Source organism: Armigeres subalbatus, chromosome 3 (genome assembly GCF_024139115.2).
Source record: "Armigeres subalbatus isolate Guangzhou_Male chromosome 3, GZ_Asu_2, whole genome shotgun sequence".
Classification (NCBI taxonomy): domain Eukaryota; kingdom Metazoa; phylum Arthropoda; class Insecta; order Diptera; family Culicidae; genus Armigeres; species Armigeres subalbatus.
In genome coordinates, this window is record NC_085141.1 from 128,548,915 (window position 1) to 128,568,732 (window position 19,818).

A 19,818-nucleotide genomic window follows, 5' to 3' on the forward strand; every position below is an offset into this window, starting at 1 on the left:
AAATCAGATGATTCTGCCGTCAATAGACAGTCTTTCCGTGGGAAGTACGGCCTGTTCAGCGGTTGTAGACAAGTTCAGTCTCGCCAGCGTCACATGAAAAGGCCTTTGAATGAGTGTTAAGAGCCCCGCACATTGCAATGGATAAATTTTTGATTTTTTAGTCTTTGATCGAATCGTTTTAAATAAATTTTGCGAAATCCAATACAATACGACTTCAAGAATGCTAATTCTATCCTCAAATTGATTACAATTCTAATTTCGTAATTACCTTCATTGAGCCGTTTCGGCGTGCTGGAGGCACCGTCCCGCAGCAGCTCGGCCGGGCTGGTGGGCGGTGGCGTGTGCACTCGGGACCCGCTGGCTTTCCGCGCCGAGATAGGAGCGGAGATCGAGGGCCGCCGCGAATTGGCCAACGTTAGAGGCCGTCCGTCGTCCGAGTCCCTGTCACCGGCGGTGGCTGCATTGGGGCAGAAAGATGGAATGCCAAACAAATAGAAAAACATTACGATCCGGGAAGTTAATAAAAATGTTTTCACGGAAATCCGGCCCGCGCGCGCGTGCGGAAACACATGTCAATTCCGGTGCCGGTAGATGGTTGACGAGACATTCCACGCCGTAGCATGGAGCACATACCTTGCGAGTAGCACTGGCCGTAGTTTTCCTTGTTGCACTGCAGCACTTTGTGCTGGATGAATCGCACAATGTCGGAGAGAGCGAACGTTTTCTGACAGGACCCGCATGTTAGGATATCTTGAGTGCCTTCAGATTCTCCGGTGTCTGAATCTGAAAGGGGGAAACGAAAAGAAGAAGGGTACAAGAATTAAAAATTATTATCTCATCACAGCTAATTTAATGAATTTAATTAGATTTCTTCCACTGGTTTCCATGCAGTGGCGGCTTCCCGCTACAACAAAGTCTTTGGAAAGTGATGCGATGATGGTGGCCTATCGTGGTGCTGGAGGGAGGGAAGGAGTTCCGCCTCGGAAGCTGCTTTCTTGCGAGCCCTCCCGTTTAATTTAATAGAATGGGCGCGAGCTCGGAATTCTTTTCCGACGGATTGTGTCCACGCTGGAAGTCGAGTTCCAGCTTTTATTTTTACGATCTACAAGAATAATAACCATTGGCCGTTAGTGTCAGAAACTGGAAGGAATTCCGCTTGACACTTTCGCAGGACACACAATAGAAGGACTTCGGTCGTAACGACGCATTGGAGAGGGCGGGAGGGTGGTCCTCCGGTCAAATGGATGATAACCAAGAACTGTGGCAAGAGCAGGAGCACCATAAAAGTTTGTGTGAAAAACACTTTCTCACCAAACTTATTTATATCGAGAGTTATAAATTGCGCTATTTTCGTTTTTAGGAATTAATATAATAAATTCTGTCCCATTCCGACGATCCGGACCGAAGCGGACCACAGCAAACCCAACTCATTTACCCCCGGACGACCGGAGTAGTTTTATCCTTGTTCAGTCTCCGAAGGACAAATAAGTTCGATTTTATCTCCCTTCAAGAGCACAGGCAGTCAGTGGCCGGGAAGCGGCGCGTACGGAGGGGACAGGATAACACTATATCTATTGGAAGATGTGTAATTAATGTTTCTTGGAAAGTTCTGGTCCAAGGGAGTGGGGAAGTCGGGAAACAATGCGATGCGGGTACGGTGCCACAAAAGGAAGAAGCCAGCAGCAGCAGTAGTAGCGAAAGTAGCGGAAATAAAATTGAAATAAAAATCACTGCCAGCGCCAGAAAAGTCTCCTTTGCCGCCGCCGCCGCCACTCAGTGGAGAGTCATTAAAGAAGCAGGGGGGTGGCATCTTCACCCATTGCCACCGTCGTAAATTAGGCGGGGAGGAATGGGAAGGCGGCGGGGCTTGGGGTATGAGGGTCGAGATCAATCTACCGAAACCCGGACAAGTACCAGAAGTTATAATACGGTGGTGCTTTGCTGGCAATAATGTCTGTTCGGTTGGAGTTGTTCATTGTGTTAGAAGATTCGCAAAAATGATTTTGAAACTAATTTTTTAACTTTTTGATCTATTACTTTTTGCTCTACAATTATTTTTTTGTTTTTACTTCTACTATAAAGTTATTTATGTTATCTATGATAAATTGATAAGTTTGTGAAAATGGATATTGAATTCGGTTCAAGAAGTTCCGAAATTCCGAATCCACGCCACTGTGCAGTGCAGAGTGACCTATTTGCTCCCGGAATAAAAGATGTGTATCTCGATGGGCCAGGATCTCGTTCTTTCGGTGGGCGGGTGGAAGGAAGGAAGGGCTCGCACATTAGTTTCACTGCCAACCGAAGGGATTCGATTTTTACGACCGATTCGGAAGGATCGAAACAATTAATATGGTAATTTCGGCCACTTTGCCACACGCACTGACAATGCCACCGATGCAGTCTAACCTCGGCAATCTATCGATGAGATGAGGAGCAGTGTCGCAGGACTTTTCGCAGGGACCGAGACCTAAACATAATCAATAAATTGTAGGATATATTCATAAATTTCGACACGAATTGATGGTTTCGCGTCATAGCCCCACCGATCAAGTGGGCTGAGAAGAGATGGATGTGGTCGAAGATAAACTTTATTGGCCATTTCTGGAAGGCTATGATCTGGGCTAAGATGGCACTTTAGATGTGGCGAATATTGCTGGATGGAAAATCGAGGGTCGTATGAGTAATTAGCAGAGATGGAAATATGTGCTTGATTGGATACTTTGTGATCGAAAAGATGTCGAATATGACCAAATATAAATCGCACGGTTTACGGCAGTTGTTCAATGAGAAAAGTTTCCGCAAGTGCTTCGCTTATTTAGTATCTGAAATGCTTAACTGGTCTACTGCAGAGGAAGATTGCCGCTGTGTAATCTGACAAAATATATTTTGTATCAATAGATATAATAAAAAAAACTAACAAATTGTAAACGAATTTAATCTGCAGACAATTTCTGTGCAAGCCAACTTCAAAGCCAGAGGCCCTTGAAACTAAGAGTGATAATAATTTAGTTTGAAAATCAGACGGCATTACCAACGCCTCTTGAATTATTGACTGTCCCATTTTCGCCATGCGACTAAAATCGGTCCGGCAATGAATAGATTTTTCGACCTAACAATTAGAGGAATATGTTGGCAGTGGGGAGCTCCAATATGTTAGCCAACAAGCAGCAGCGCTTCATTCATCTGAAAATCCTTATCCGCTCATCGCAATCGAGCCATTCCAGTCAGCAATCCCAGCACTGTGTTTGAGACAGGTGAACGGGCCTTCCAACAGCCTTCCTCTGGCAAGTACGCTCTCCATACGTTCAGTTCATCTCCTAGGAAGCCTCCTGTTCATAGTCAATGCGCAGCAAAGCTGCTTCCAACGGAAGTTTTGTCATTCGGTCATCGGGACGCACACTTGCCTTCAGACTTACGGAAGGTCCTTAATTACTCATCACAGTCGAACCTCAGGCAAGTACACTCTTAAGGTCACTCCTGACGGAATCCAATTTTCAAAGTGCTCGTGTTTTCGGGGGCACACCACTCGATACGGAAGCAAACGCACAACTGTCATTTTTATTTTTTTCACGCATGCTGCGACGCAGCAAAACTAAATCAACAAAAATGACAGTTGTGCGTTGCTCCCGTATCGAGTAGTGTGCCCCCGAAAACGCGAGCACTTTGAAAATTTCCAACGAATTTTCTCAAAGAAATTTTGAGGAAATTACCAAAGAAAATATGAAGCACTTCATGAGGAAATTCCGTAGAAAAATGAGAGAAAACTGTAAATAATTTTCCTGTAAGTTCGCAAAGCACATCCCGAGAGTTTTTTTTTAATTTCGCAAGCAAACTCATTAGAATTTCCTTGAAGTTTTCCGAAAAATTTCCTGACAATTTCAAAAGAATTTATCAAAGAATTTTCCGAAATTTAGCCGAGAATTTTCGAAGAATTTCCCAAAAAAAAGTCCTAATAATTTTCCAAGAATTTCCCGAGAATTTTCAACAAATTTTGATAAAAAAATTTTTTCGAGAGTTTTCCGAAAATTTTCCAGACAATTTTCAGAAAAAAATATCAAAGAATATTTTGAGAATTTACCAAAGAATTTCCCGATAGTTTTCCGAAAATGTCACGAGAATCTTCTAAGAAATTTCTCCGAATTTCCCGAAAATTTCCCAAAGATTTTCCTAAGAATTCTTTAAAAAAATTCCATAGCGTTTTTCGAACAATTTTCTGAGAATTTTTGGAAAATATTATAGAAGAATTTATAGAAGGTTTTCCCGAGAATTTTTCCAAGAATGTCCTGAGATTTTCCCAAACAATTTCTTGAGAATCTCCCGAAGAACTTGACAATAAAATTTCTGAAAAAAAGTTTTTCCCGAAAATTTCCTAAGAATTTGACGAACAATTTCCAAGGAATCTTTGACAAATTTTCCGAAGAAATAATGAAAAATTTCCTCAGAATTTCCCGCAAAGTTTTTTCGAGAGATTCGCCGAGAATTTTTCAAAGAATTTTCCAAAAAATCCGAACAGTTTGTTGAGAATTTTCCGAAGAATTTTCCAAAAAATTTCCACGAGTTTTCTCCGAAGGATTTCCTGCGAAATTTTCCGGAGAATTTTCTTATATTTTTTTATTTAAAAAAAATCTCGCCTGTTTTCTGGAAATTTTCCAAAAATTCTCAAAAACTTTCCGAAGCACTGTCTAAAAATTTCTCGAAGAATTCCTGAGGAAACTCTGACACACTTTCAGAAAAAAATACAAAAAAAAAATCCTCAGATCTTTCCGAAAATTCTTCGAAGATTCTGCCAAAAGCTTTTCAAAGGATTTCCAGAAATTTTTTCGAACAACTTCCGAACAATTTTCCGAAAAATATTCCAAACTTTGAAGTTTTTGCTCTGAAATTTCCTGAGAATTTTCTGAGTGATTTCAATTCGTTTTCCCAATGAATTCTTGCAGGAACTCCGACACAATTTCCGGAGAAAAATTTCCCCAGAATTTTTCGAAAATTTTCCAAACATTTTTCTTAGAATTTTTTGGAGAATTTCTTTCGAATTTTTTCCGAAAAACTTCCTGCGAATTTTGCAAAGAATTTCGAAACAAAATACCGAAGACTTTTACACGAATTTTCTGAAGAATTTCCAAAAAAAATCCGAAAGGCTTTTTGAGAATTTTTCGAAAAATTTCCTGAGAATTTCCCACCGAATTTCCTGAATATTTTTCGAATAATTTTTCAAGAATTATTTGAAGGATCTCGAAAGGAAACTCAAAAATATTCCAAGGAAACTGAGGAGAATTTTCGAAAGAACTTATTTGGGAATGTGCGTAAATTTTCTGAAATTTTTTCAAAGAATTTCCACAGAATTTTTCGAACAGTTTTCTGATAACTTTCCGAAGAATTGTACAAGATTTTTTTTGACAATATCCTGACAATTTTCGGAAAAGTTTCTCGAAAACATTTCCGTTAAATTCCCAGCGAACTTTGCGCAGAATTTTGCGAGAACTTCTCAAATAATTTCCTGAAAAATTTTCTAAGAACTTTCTGGGATTTTTTCGAAGGATTCTACACCAAATTCCGAAGAATTTTCTGAAAAAATTTCCAAAAAAAATTCCTGAGAATTTCCGACATAATTTCCTGAGAATGATGTAAACAGTTTCCCAGAAAAAAATCCAAACTTTTTTTTGAGAATTTTCCGAAGGATTTCCCCGAGAACTTTCCAAATAATTTCACGAGTATTTTGTAAATTAATTCCCAAAAAATCCAAAGAATTTCCAGCGAATTTCCGAAGAATTTGACAAGAATTTTCTGAACAATTTCTCAAAAAAAAAAACGAATTTCCTGAAGTTTTTCCGAAGAATTTCACGAATATTTTATAAAGAATTTCCCAGAAAAAAAGTTCTAAGAATTTTACAAATAAAATTCATAAGGACTTTCTGAAGAATTTCCAAGACATTTTTCGAAGAATTAGCCGAAGAGTTGTTTTGAGAGTTTCCGTAAATTTTCTGAGAATTTTTCAAAGAATTTTCGGAACAGTTTTCTGAGAATTTTCCAAAGAATTGTGTAAGATTTTTTTTCGAGAATATCCTGAGAATTTTCCGAAAAGTTTCTCGAAAACATTTTCTTAAAATTCCCAGCGAGTTTTCCGTAGAATTTAAGGAGAATTTTTCAAATAATTTCCTGAATTTTTTTCTAAGAACTTCCGGGATTTTTTTTGAATGATTCTACACAAAATTTCGAAATTCCCAAATTTCTGAAGAATTTTGTAAAAATATTTTGAAGAATTTCCTGAAAATGTTCTGAAGAGTTTCACTCGTATTTTGTAAAGAATTTCCCAAAAAAAAATCCGAAGATTTTTTTGAGAATTTCCGAAGAATTTTACGAGTATTTTGTAAACAATTTCCCGAAAATTTTCCGAACAAAACTCTGCCAAATAGAATTTTCTGAAGAATTTCTCAAAAAACTAGAATTTTCCACAGAATTCCCTGAGAACTTTCCAAATAATGTCTCGAGTATTTTGTAAATTCATTCCCAAAAAACCCAGATTAATCCACCTAGCGGCGATGATGCCTTTCTCGTGCATCGTAAAATGTACTGAAAAAATCACATAGGAAAGGTCAAAAAAGCACTTTAGGGGGATAGATCGCATATTTTCTATCATTTTGCATGTTTTTGCATTAATTACTATGCATTTCCACCATTCTTGAAAAAAAAAAATTTTTCGATTTTGAAATTTTTTTCCAAGGGGGGACCCTTGGGAAAAAACAATGATTTTTCAATAATTCCGAAATGCAATGTCCGATCAGGCCAATTTTCAATAGCAAACAATGGGACCGCATTCCCCGTCGAATGCGACTTGTTGCGAGTAAATCGGGTAATGCTAAGTTCCAAAAAGTGTGTCTACAAAATTTGTACACATACACACATACACACACACACACACATACATACATACACACAAACAGACATCACCTCAATTCGTCGAGCTGAGTCGATTGGTATATAACACTATGGGTCTTCGAGCCTTCTATCAAAAGTTTGGTTTTGGAGTGAAATTATAGCCTTTACGTATACTTAGTATACGAGAAAGGCAAAAAACAAAGAATTTCCAGCGAATTTTCCGAAAAAATTGAGAATTTTCCAAGGAATTTCACAAGACTGAAGAATTTCTCAAAAAAAAAAAAATCCGAGGAATTTCTTGAGAATTTTCCACAGAATTTTTCTTTTCCGAAGAATTTTACGAATATTTTGTAAAGAATTTCTCAAAAAAAAATTCTGAGAGTTTTCCAAAGAATTTTCTGAAGAATTCCCTAGAAATGTTTGGAATCTTTTTTTTTTGAGAAATTTCGTAAATTTTCCGAGATTTTTACAAAAAAAAAATCCACAGAATTTTTCAAACAGTTTTTTGAGAGTTTTCCGAAGAATTAAACAAGATTTTTTAGAAAATCTTGAGAAATTCCAAAAAGTTTCCCAAAAACATTTCCGTGAAATTCCCAGCGAATTTCCGAAGAATTTTCCAATTTCCTGAGAATGCTCTGAAGAGTACCATTCATATTTTGTAAAGTTTTGCACAGAAAAAAATTCCGTAGAATTTTTTGAGAATTTTCCGAAGAATTTCCTTAGAACTATCCACAGAATTTCTTGAGAGCTTTTCAAATAATTTCACGAGTATTTTGTAAATAAACTCCCAAAAAAAATCCAAAGAACTTCCAGCGAGTTTTCCGAAAAAAATGCTGGGAAGTTTCCAAAGAATTTACTTTAGAATTTGTCAAAAAAAACCGAGGAATTTCTTGAGAATTTTCAACAGAATTTTCAGAGACTTTTCCGAAAAATTTCACGAATATTTTGTGAGAAATTTCTCAAAATAAAAATTCAGAGAATTTTCCAAAGAATTTTACAAGAATTTTCTGAAGAATTTCCTAGAAATTTTTCGAAGATTTTTTTTTAGAAATTTCGTATATTTTCCGAAGCATTTTCCGAGATTTTTGCAAAGATTTTTCACAAGATTTTCCAAACAGTTTTCTGAGAGTTTTCCAATTCTTTTTTTAGAAAATCCTGAGAATTTTCCAAAAAGTTTCTCAAAATCATTTTCGTGAACATCCCACCGAATTTCCGAAGAATTTTCTGAAAAATTTCGCGAGAATTCTCCAAAAGATTTTCTAATAATTTTTTTGAGAATTTTCGGAAGAATTTTCGACAAAAAATCCTGCGATCCTACTAAAGGAATTTTTAAAAGAACTTTTTACAGAATTTCCTGAGAACTTTCTAAATTATTTCAAGAGTATTTTGTAAATAAATTCCCAAAATAGAATTCAGAAGAATTTTCAACGAGTTTTCCGAAAAATTTACTGAGAATTTCACAAGGATTTTCTGAATAATTTCTCAAAGAAAAAGTCGAATAATTTCTTGGGAATTTTCCACAGAATCTCCTAAGAATTTTCCGAAGAATTTCACAAGTTCATTTTGTTAAGAATTTCCCACAAAAAAATTGATTATTTTTCGAAGAATTTCACAAGAATTCGCTGAAGAATTTCCCAACGAAAATTCCGAAAAATTATCTGAAGAGCTTCACGAATATTTTGAAAAAAAAAAATCCAAGAAATCCGGAGAATTTCCAGAGAACTTTCCAAAAAATTTCCTGAGATTTTTCCGAAGAATGTTACAAGATTTTTCCGAAAAATTTCTCCAAAAAAAACTTACAGAATTTCCTAAGATTTTTTTCAATAAGTTCAGTATTTTGCAGAATTTGGAGAATTTTGTGAAAAATAACAAAATGATCCGAAGAATTTCTAGAGAATATTCCGAAAAATTTCTTGTGATTTTACAAAACCGAGAAATTTCCACAAAGTTCGACGATTAATTTCTCAAGAATTTTCCAAAGAATTTCACAAGTATTATGCAAAGAATTTCTCGAAAAAAAATCCGAAAAATTTCACAAGACCATATGAATCTCATCCAAAGGCATATTGACTCCGTCGAATCCACCAAAACCACTCCGAAATGCGTTGGATACGCTTTGAAGATGATCGCTTCTTAATTGATGTTGGTAGCTCACAGCTGACACGATCTGGGACGGCGGATTGACACAACTGAACCCTCTAAAGAACACTAGCAGTAGAAGTCTCGATTTAGTCCTGGTGAATACCTGGCGATTGGAACAATCTCTTGTGATTGTGGTTTTCTGACATCCGTCCTTTTATTAATTGTGTGGCGCTTCTGATCGAGCTCTGGATGATATTTCCGGCATGTTCTACTATGAAATTCGGCGAGTTATTAAACTCCACATGCCACGTAAGCAACCTCCACTGAAACCTTCTAGGACAAACAGATCCGTCAACTAAAAATCTAAGCTCTTCAGAAGTACACAACCACACTCCGCACATCAAGCATTGCTTTGTATTGGCTAGAAAACAATATAACAGCTATAATCGTCTGTCGAACTCCAGATGTATTAATCGGAAGCTGTTGAGTTTTCGGAAAGAGACGATGGAATTCTATGTCCGCGGACGCTTCTGCTGACCGAAAACAAGTCGACTTTCTTACCAAGGCTAGGTTACAGTTACCAAATTGTCCCGAACCGGATCCTAAACACAGAATAAATCCCGTTATTACATCATATTTTCGACCAGCCAAGCCAATACGAAACTCACCCCCACCCATTGAAATAAATCGACAACTTGGGCGCGTCCCACTCCACTGCCCCCGCCACAAGCCAATTCTCTTATCGCTAATCCGTTCACATGAGAGATTCGATTGTTCCATTGCCGAACTCTAGGCGAAGTCATTGTCATCGTCGACGTCGTCCTCCGATTGCGGCGCTTTCTTTGCACGTCTTGGCCCTCGTCCCGGTTTTTTTTTTCGTCCGAGTCAGTTCCACCGTGGCTCCGACGGACAACGATCGGTCCAGCCCGGTCCACCCCGAACCAGGGCTCCAACGGCAGTCGTATATTTATTAGATTAACTCTGGCTCGATGGGGAAACACGGTTATCGATTTTCCGCGAGCTATTCTTACTCGTCCCGGCTTCTATTTTTCCCGCTTTGCCGCAGTTCAGCAGTGGCGACGACGCTTATCGCCGCCAGAAGGCAACCAAGGGCGACAGGAGGACGACAAAACTATCAATAATTTGATAAATGAACCTGCCCCTGGTTGGGATGGTCGATCCCGGGTGACCGTACCGGAGGCGAGGGAACGACGCCTGGACGATATGGCTTTGTTTTTCTGCCACAATCGCGACGTCGACGGATGACGATTCTTGCTGGCAGCCGGGCGGGTTGACTAATGACAACAACAAATTGGAACCAGCCAAAAAAGAACAATCGAGATTAGCCGATAAGCAAACAACACACAGTTCGGCAAGTTTGTCGCACCAAATGGGCAAAACAACAAGCAAATAAAGCGAATTAGCCGTGGTCGAACGGAAGGGGCGGACGGCGGAAACGGCGCAACCTGATGTACCGGCTGGTAGTCGACGAGTAAACTTGCAAAGTACGCGGCCAGTCGCTTGTGTCATTAAATTAATAAAACTAGAGCCGTTCGTCGCCGGGTTCGGTTTCTGCGGTTCGGAAACCTATACCTCGCCGGCGCGACCATGAAGAGGGACACGGAATGATGTATTAAAACATATATAACTAGAGCAAATAATCCCCTGAAGCTATGCGAGTGGGATTAGGTTCTTACGCGTGATATTTACACATCTACCCATGAGTTGTGTAATTCCCTCGCACGGCGACAGATCTCAACTAAGCCCTGGCAACCCCCGGAGCCGGATAGGCACTGTCCGTTTGCTCGTGTCACAAATTAATTAAATTTAATTATTGAACACACATCAATTTCCTGTCCGGGCCGGACCCTGCGGGATATAAATCTTCAATCAAGTGTCAAACCCCTCCATCCGAGAGCACTAAGCGCTCTTTTACTTGTCCCTTCCAAATTACCAACCCCTTCCACTTCGACTCAATTCAATCAACCCCATCCAAGCAGGCGCTGCTGACCACTGGTCAGCACTTCGGCTTTCTTCGTGTAGCAGCGCAACAGTCACCGAACCGACCAAAAGGATAATAATATTAAGGAAAAGCTCGTTTGCACACACATGTGAAGAAAACACGAAGACGACTGGACTGGACTGACAACAACAGCAGCAGCAACCAAAAACGACGGTAGCCAAAAGAGAATGCGAGAAGAGAAAAATGGGCGTCCACCGATTTTCGGAACCGGCACTGACCAATATCCGACAAGGCCGTTGGTCGCCGGCTACGAGAATGGGGTGTGCGTGCGGCGTGTGTGAGAGAAACCCGAACGGCGGCGGACACACAGCAGAAGAGCCCACAAACGGAAAGTTTAAAAACTAAAGCAAACAGATAAAACCCAGTTAAGGAGAAGGTGTGCAGTGGACTGGACGGTCGGGTTGGACGAACGGGCGGGCGGGCAGCCAATAGCCAATACGGGAGCCGCACAACCGGTGGCGAGCCGAGCCGGCGAAAGGGGGTGAACCGGAGCGAAGCCGATCGATAGTAATTGATAGGTGGGTTTCAATCATCATCGAAATGAAGAGCTCGGGTCGGTTTTATGAGAGGTTTGTGATTTTAACAGCACTGCTGAGTACTGACTGGTGCAGCAGAGTGGGAAAGCATTTCACCGGTGTGGCTCGATGGCCGCAAAATACCGGCTCTAATGCAGTTTTTGACAGCGATTTGTGGAATGGAATCGGCAGTTTTTTTAATCTGTACCTCGGCTTGATAATGGCACGGTTGTTGCGGCGAAATTCTAATGGATTTACAGTGCTAATTCAACCGAGGATGTTTTTTCCCGTAAAACTGTGGTTGAATCAAATTGGATTTGGCCGTTATGGTTGTACCCCGGGTGGGACGCACGGGACGTGAATGACGGCTGCTGCAATGCAATGGTTTGACGCACTCTGTGGCTTCGTAATTATTTCGGTGCATAGGTGCAGAAGCAGCCATGGCCCATGGCAACTGCAGGCAGCGCAGCTTCATCTATTGTTGATAATGGAGGGTTTAATATTTCGTCGTTTCATAATTCTATAACCGGAGCAAATGGGCGAGGCGGCTGTGTGGGAAGGTCCAGGACAGGACGACGGAGAGAGGCGAGGGAATCAAAATCGGTCAATCATCAGCCCGTGTATTGTCCACGGATGCAGGAACCGACAGTTGTTCGGAAGGCAGAGCCAATATGGAAGAGGATCAGCTGCCAGTCACCATGGGCTGATGACAGGAGGCATGTGTGGGAGATGTCGCTCCGAAGATGGAGATGAGTCCATTGTTGTTCGAATTCGAGCAGTTCTAGGTCATGCTTTCTTCTGGTACGGTGGTACACGGAACCGCAAATCCACTCACTTTCGTGGAATAATGTCAAAATGCTATCATTGCCGGTGAGCACTATGCTGGAAGAGTTCAAATATCGCTTCTCCCACGGAGCATCACACGAAAGGTCGATGCATCTTTCTTTATTTTTAATATCATTCATGAGAAAAAGTGAGAAAACTCCTTATTTTGAGTTAAAAGTTTTGGTTATTTACTTATTTTTATGGGTATTTCTTTTTCCATGTATATTTTTCTTTAAAATTTTGATTATTATTGTATCACAACCAGAGGCGCAAGATACCATGGTCTGTTTGAGTCACTTTTACCCTATTTTTTGAAAAAAAAAAATGTAAACAAAAGTATGGCATCATGTTTAAATGGCTCAGCGCGGAACGTAATTCGAAGTCCTCAAATGTAACTGAAAAATCGTAATCGACAAAACAATTGCTTTTCAAATTGTTCAGAATTTCACCGCCGCCACGCAAAATATGAAGAGCCCTGCCTCTCTTGTGACAAAATCAATGAAGCTTTGACTGAATTGACCGACAGCAACGCAAATTGAAAGCCAACAGTTGCAACTGCAAGTCATTGCCGGTGCAGCAACAGCTGCTGCTGCTGCTGCCCGGTTGCATCGGAATGAACCTGAAGTGCCCTCCAGAGAGCGCTCACTCGTTCGCTCAATGCGACCAACTTCCACTTGGGAGTACAAAGCTTTGACGACGCACTAGTTGCCGCCGCGCCCGAGCTGGATGCGTGGAAGCACAAGGCGGTGGCGGCCACTTACCCTTGATCTCCGGGGAATCGGGTTCGCGCAGCAGTTGCATCCGTGTGATGAAATGTTGGGCCCTGGGATTTATTTTTATTTTTTCATCATTGAGGAAACGGGTCCCCTTCGGAAGGGGTGCTAATCCGTGACCGAGGACGGCGACCAATGACGCAGTTATGTGGAGGCGGGTCAGGTCACCGCAGTAGACTTCTGTTATGAGCCATTCAAGTGAATTAGGCCCTAAAATATGGGACCAGACGAACATGGGGTTCAGTCAACGTCTTCCAACGGTCAGGGCTTCTTGGCCGCTTGATGACATTATTTTTTCCCATTATGTTCACAAGGACATTTGATTTTGTGATTGGGATTGCCGGGCAAGGGCGAGCGCGAAAGGATTTCTGGATTGGGGTGAGTCGCAAAAAGATTGTTTTCTTCCGACACGAGAGGGGACCACATCTTCACATCATCCACGACTGCTGGATGGCATTTTCAATTTAGGGTTCACGGGATTCTGGTCTCGGTCGCAGGAAATTGCGTCGATTGTCTATTAATCGGGCAATTGGACCAGAAATGGGAAGACGTTAAACGATGCTGCTCGGCGTCATCGTCGTCGACAGTTCGCATTCCGGAATTGAAGCAATAAAATTTTATTAACACCGAACCAATTCCGGCTAACTTTTGGGCTCATTATAATCGCGAGATTGGCTGGTAATATCGTCGTGCTTGTGACATTACTGGGATGACGGCTACGAAAGAGGTTGATGAGGGAGTGATGTCAATAACAACGGAACTAATTTCGGAAGATTTTCGATGAGAACAGCACAAACTGCTTGGCGATAGCTCGCCAGAATGAGATGTGATTGACTTTCGATGAATAAATTACCGCACGCGGTGAATCCTTCAACTTGAAATCATAGAACCACACATGTTAGGGCGAATAATGGGCTCGTAGTCAGCGGATTCTGCGGTTTCTGTTGCGAAACCAGGGGTGAGAGAACAAATTGTGCGATTCGAATAAAGTCCAAACATACAAAGCGCAGTGTCGTCGCTAGGAGGCACTTGGGTAGAAGAAAATATCTGACCTAAATACCATTTTGATGAAAACGATAACAATGACAGATGTCGTTACAATTTTGCGAACCCCGTGATTCGCCATTCCCTGGCACTGCCGCTGACACATTCACTCACACGTGGCCATAAAAATTCATATCGGTTCATAATCAAACAATAAGGGATGAATGAAACCGAGAACTTTGGCTCCCCTGTTGACCGGAGAAAGGTCTTTTCTTCTCTCGATTGCGTCCGCGTGTATATTTATTTATTTATTCATAAAGATTTTGATTGAAATCGGAAACGGAGTTTCGCCACAGAACTTCGGGGCGGTGTCGCTGCCGCATTTTCCTTTCCACCGCAAACGGCAGAGGTTATCCGGACAGGCGGAAGGAATAACGTCCCAAATTCGATTAGGAAGTTGTAAATGATATTGGAACATGAGGTGAGTGAGTCTCGCTTCCTTTACTTGTCAATCGCCGACGTCCGTTCCGGAAAGAAGGACTCGCAAAAAAAAACGAAACGGACCAAACGAACGGCTGTCGGCTATTTCCAGTGATTATAGCGTTCACTGGAACCGAAATACGTCCAATTTGGAATTCCCCTTGCTGCAGCGCATCGGTCTCTTGTCGGATGAAACTGTCATACGAGAACGGTAACGACCCTGCGGCAGAATGGTCGATCACCGTAGCTGGAAGAAGACATTCCTACACGAATGACCTAACAAGATGACAAACAACGGCTATGATGCCGACGACCAAAGACGCTGCTGTTGTTGCGTTGTTTGCCCATAACCTCTTTGTTTATATGCACGATAACAGAATTAGCGTAACTAGGCCAGAACTGGGTCGGAACTGGCAGCGCGCATTGGATTGACTTCACTTTCGCCCGAGCACCCACGCTGGTTCAATGCGACACCACGACGATGAGTCAAGGGTGGCGCTTTGCAACGGCGTACGTGTCATATCCGGTCGTGAAATGCGAAAGGTGATGGCCCACTTATCAGTACGAACGAACAAGTGAAACCGGATTAACGATCGAGTTGGTGAACGACGACTAATTATGAAAACATGATTTGAAATCGAGGTTGAAATTTCATTTTTGGCAGCACTGCAAATCAAATTTATGAGTGACAGTGTTGCAGACTATTTTAATCTTTTTCTGTATATTTTTCAAAATGTCTTACATGAATCGGATTTAATAAAAGTCAACAACTCTTCGATCTGACTTCAGAGCAGTTACTGTCCCCCGCATTGTTTGGTCACGCGTCCACGACAAGCTGGAGATAACATTCTGCTGCCGTGGCGCAAGCAGCTGCGTCCAGGAATGATCCCGAAAGTCGCCGTTAGGCCCAGCATGGGGAACACGCTCGGCACGGGCCACTGCTAATCTTCGTCCTTCTTCTTAACACCTCGCAGCAACGACCATACGCCGTCGTCGTCGTCGTCAATCAATCATATTTCACCGTTGGCGGCGTCACCCAACCAACACCCGCTCGCAACCAGCATATGCAAGCAGCATCGAACATTGTTGTCCACCGCGTCCATGGTGGTGGCCCCCCTCTCTCCCTCTCCTTCCACCCATCTGTTGAGGTATCCATTTGTGTCAGCCACCCACGCAATTACCAATTACCACCGTCACCTTTCGCACCGGTGCCAGCCTGCGGGTTTTCGGTTTCGACATGCTTCGATACCAAGTGCGATACATTTGTTTGTTGACACAGCGATAAGCGCGGGGCCATCGCATCGGCGGAACAGTCGGAACACGGCCGAGTCAGTCAGTCAGCCGCGCGCAGTTGGGCTTTCAGGCAGATAGCGACGGGGTTCACCCCGGTTACAGTCCACGGGTGATAAAGCGGACGCTCTGAAACGTGGTACAATGGAAAATCGTAACGATCGGGAGCTGTTCCTTGGTTCGGACAGATTTTGACTGTGCAATTCGAAAATGTTTGGCTGAAAGCAATGCGCGAAAACTGTTCCCTTATGAGTAGTACAAGTAGTAGGGTTATGATTATCAGATAAATATTGCCTCCAAATAATGAGAGATGTGAGCAGTCCCCGATAAATAAAGATGTAAAAAAATTGCCATACTTCAGATATTTATGTTCAGATCACTCTCATTTAAAACACTGTAAACTGGATTTTATAATTTAACCAAATTTAGTGCCATCTGCATAAGTTTATAAAAATAAAATAGATAAAAATAAATAGGAACGAACTCACTCAATTATATTTTTTTCTTTTAAACCTATAAACCCTGATAATTGAAATGAAATTGCTCGAGGAATCAACAAATTTAAAATTGAGAAAAATATTAACAGTATTGAGAGCCTATTCCCCTAGAAGCTCAATTTGTACAGATTTAGCAGAGTGCAATTGTTAGCGCCAGAGAACATTCTTCAATCACAAACAGAAGAAGATTCCTTAAATGCGTTACTGTACAAAGTCTACCACCGTGTGTGATACCAGGAACTGACCCGGCTGATACCACACGGTGGACCCTTAAGCACAGGTCTCCCGCTCCAGTCAAAACCGTGCGGTAAACAAATGAGCAACAATGTACCGGCTTGTTTCGGATTCGGGTGAGCGGTTTTTTCCCCGGACTGTCCACCCCCGCGCGACGAGCTCGATTTTTTTTTCGTATTTTGTTCCCGTTCAACGTTCCGTTGATAAGAAGCGCTGCGCTGTTGCTGCTGAGCTGGCTAAGTGAGGACATTGACGACCGTTGCGCGTTGGGTGGTGACACAGCACCGACCGAGCAACCGGCCCAACCAGTCGTCCCTCTAATGCAAATATGTTTGCCCAAAAGAGAGCCCCGGTCCAGGCGAGACAATAACAGAACCTTTTTTTTCCCTCTAGCCGTTCCAATTGATAAGAGCCAAGTGGGTTCCGGTGTGGAGCGCGAGACGTACGCGCTTCCCGCCAGGTAAACGAGAATGTCCGCCCACATGGCAGTGCAAATATCGTAATATGCATTTAGGTTCGTAGGTTTTTTTCAGCTCTGCTTTTTTTCTTCTACTCCATATCATCCACCTTCACAAACCGCAGCGCGATGGCTTGCTTGCTGGCGTGGCTGGCTGGCTGCTGCTGGCGATGACGATGCGATGCGAAGCCGCCGCCACATGTGGAACGTTCAATATTTGCACTATGATTACGAGCGGTATTCAAATTTATGAAGGCGATTTCAGTTCAGTTCGCCAGCGCGCGGTAATCTGTTCCTAGCTCCGGCGAGGGAGGAGGCTTCGCGTTTTGAACACATCGCACAGCAGTTGACACCGGGAATGCGTTTTAATTCGACGGGAGAGGGACGGTTGGGTTTTCGGGAATGGTGAATTTGAAAGGATGCTGGGGAGATCATGTTGTTTAGCCAGAAGATCAATTTCCTCAAAAAATATATCAAAATAGGAGAGAGTTTTATTTTCCAACCCGGTGATTCTTTCTAAAAAAAATCATCCATAATTTATCTAAATCTTATTTGAGTCATCTACACTTTCGACTAAAAGTCCTTTCGATCAAATGTCATTTCGACGAGATGGACCACAATTCATTAGGCTGAAACTTACGTCCGATCAAATGTTAATCGAACAAGTGTCAATACGACCAAATGTCCCTTCGACCGAAAGCCATTCGACGAACTGTCCCAAAGCCATACAAAGCGTTAGGCATACCCTGGGGTTGCTTTTTACGCGGTTTGTTTTTTATTATTTCTGGTCTTTAAATATATTTAAAAAATCAGATGAAAAAATCCACAAAAAGTCTAAGTGAATTTAGGACATATTTATAAAGCTGTGTAATGGACGGTAGGCATAATGGACATTAGACATAACAGCCCGAGTAACACACTTGTCATAAATAAATTTCTGTGATTCATATAGAACTAAATCTAGTTGTATTTGAGTTGCTGCAACCAAACTCGTCTAAAACAATGTTATCCCAGGCAAATGCTATTTCTAGGGGAAAATGTAATTTTTAGGGAACTATAACTTTTGAGGCTTTGGGACATTTTGTCCAATTACATTTAGTTGAATGACAGGTGGTCGAAAAGACGTTTGGTCAACAGCAAATTGTAGCTCAACGAATCTTGGGATTCTCGGTTTGACACTCGGGCTTTCAATGACAAAACCGTTATAATTTAATATGAGGTCTTGTTTATTGATTTCATAGATACTCGTTTTTGCTTAATGTTCACACAAACAGGTCTTTTTTTATTTTTATTCGAGCTTTATGCAAAATTTTGGCAAGTGGCCAGATCTTCATCATTTAACTTTATTGCGCTTCATATATGATGATCTACTCTCCGAACCATTCTCATGGCCACATTTTGTCGGCGTAGAATTCGGAAGTAGGGACTTATAGCCCGAATAGTCTTCCAACTGTCAAACTAAATGATGCGTTGGTCAGTGCATCTTTATGCGAATGCAGCGCACTGCTTCCTAAGTTGGGTTACTGGCCTGTATCTTGAAAAAAAAAATGGATCTTTGGTAGTAAAAGCCTACTAACTTTCCACCGGATATGCATTATAATGTTAAGACAGCTTATCACAGTCTAAGACTTATCAAAAAGTACAATGACAAGTCTGTACGTTATTTATCCTAAATTAACTCAGCATGAAATTCACTTACAATCAAATATCGAACGTCTATTGGACGTAATGTCCTTTGGACCAAATGTCTTTCGATAAAACATCTGATTATATTATTGGACAGATGTTATTAGCCTCAAATTATTTTCTTGGAAGTGCAATTTTATGTGAAATGTTATTTTTAGGGAAATCATTTCCGATGAAATGTTTTTTTTTTTTTGGGAAACGCCATTTTCGGAGAAATGTTATTCACGGAGATACGTAATTTTCGAGGAATTGTCATTTTAGGTGAAATGTCTTTTTCGGTGTGAAATCTTGTTTTCTGGGAAAAGTTATTTTCGTTGAAATGTTGTTTTCGGGGAAATGTCATTTTCGGTTGAATGTTTTCTTTTTCGGGGAAACGTCATTTCGGGGAATTGTCATTTTTGGCGAAATGTCATTTTGGGAAATATCTTTTTTTTGGAAGTCATGTTCGGTGAAATGTAATTTTCAGGGAAATGTCATTTTCTGGAAAATGCCATTTTCGGTAGAATGTTGTCTTTTCGGGGAAATTAATTTTCAAGGAATTGTAATTTTTGGGGGAACTGTCATTTTCGGTGAAATCTTGTTTTTTGGAAAAAGTTATTTTCGGTGAAATGGCATTTTCTGGGAAATGTCATTTTCGGGAAATTGTCAGTTTTGGGAAATGGTCATTTAAGGAGCAATGTTATTTTCATGAAAATGTCATTTTAGTTAGATTTTATTTTCGGGGAAATGTCATTCTCCGGATTTTATTTTATTCCCGAGGAAACGTTTTCCCGTGTAAAAATTATTTACAAAATGTTATTCCCGGAAAAATGATATTATCAGGGAGCTGTCATTTTCGTGCAAATGTTATTTTTAGTAAAATTATATTTTTGAGGAAATGTACTTTGAAAAAAAATCATTTCGAGGAATAGGTTGACAGAGAATTACATTCCTACAGAACCTCATATGGAAAAAATAATAGAAACATATATTATACATAATGTCCATTATTCCTAACACATTTTTGATTTTTTTTTTCGCATTTCTCGTGTTAGTTTGGACAACCGGCGTAAAAACGCGTACAAAGCGACCCCAGTGTACAAAACTTCTGCACTTC

General features: G+C 41.1%; 1 protein-coding gene across 2 annotated transcripts in view; it reads right to left on the minus strand.

Moving 5' to 3' along the window:
- Positions 1 to 19,818, minus strand: part of LOC134225390 (myb-like protein Q) — a 237,970-nt gene that overhangs the window by 18,649 nt on the left and 199,503 nt on the right. For both annotated transcript variants that reach the window (XM_062705424.1, XM_062705423.1), the window contains exons 2-3: positions 634 to 783; positions 269 to 457 (exon numbers count right to left, since the gene is read on the minus strand). In XM_062705424.1, the coding sequence (XP_062561408.1) occupies positions 269 to 457; positions 634 to 783 (339 nt within the window). The remainder of the gene's footprint in view (positions 1 to 268; positions 458 to 633; positions 784 to 19,818) is intronic.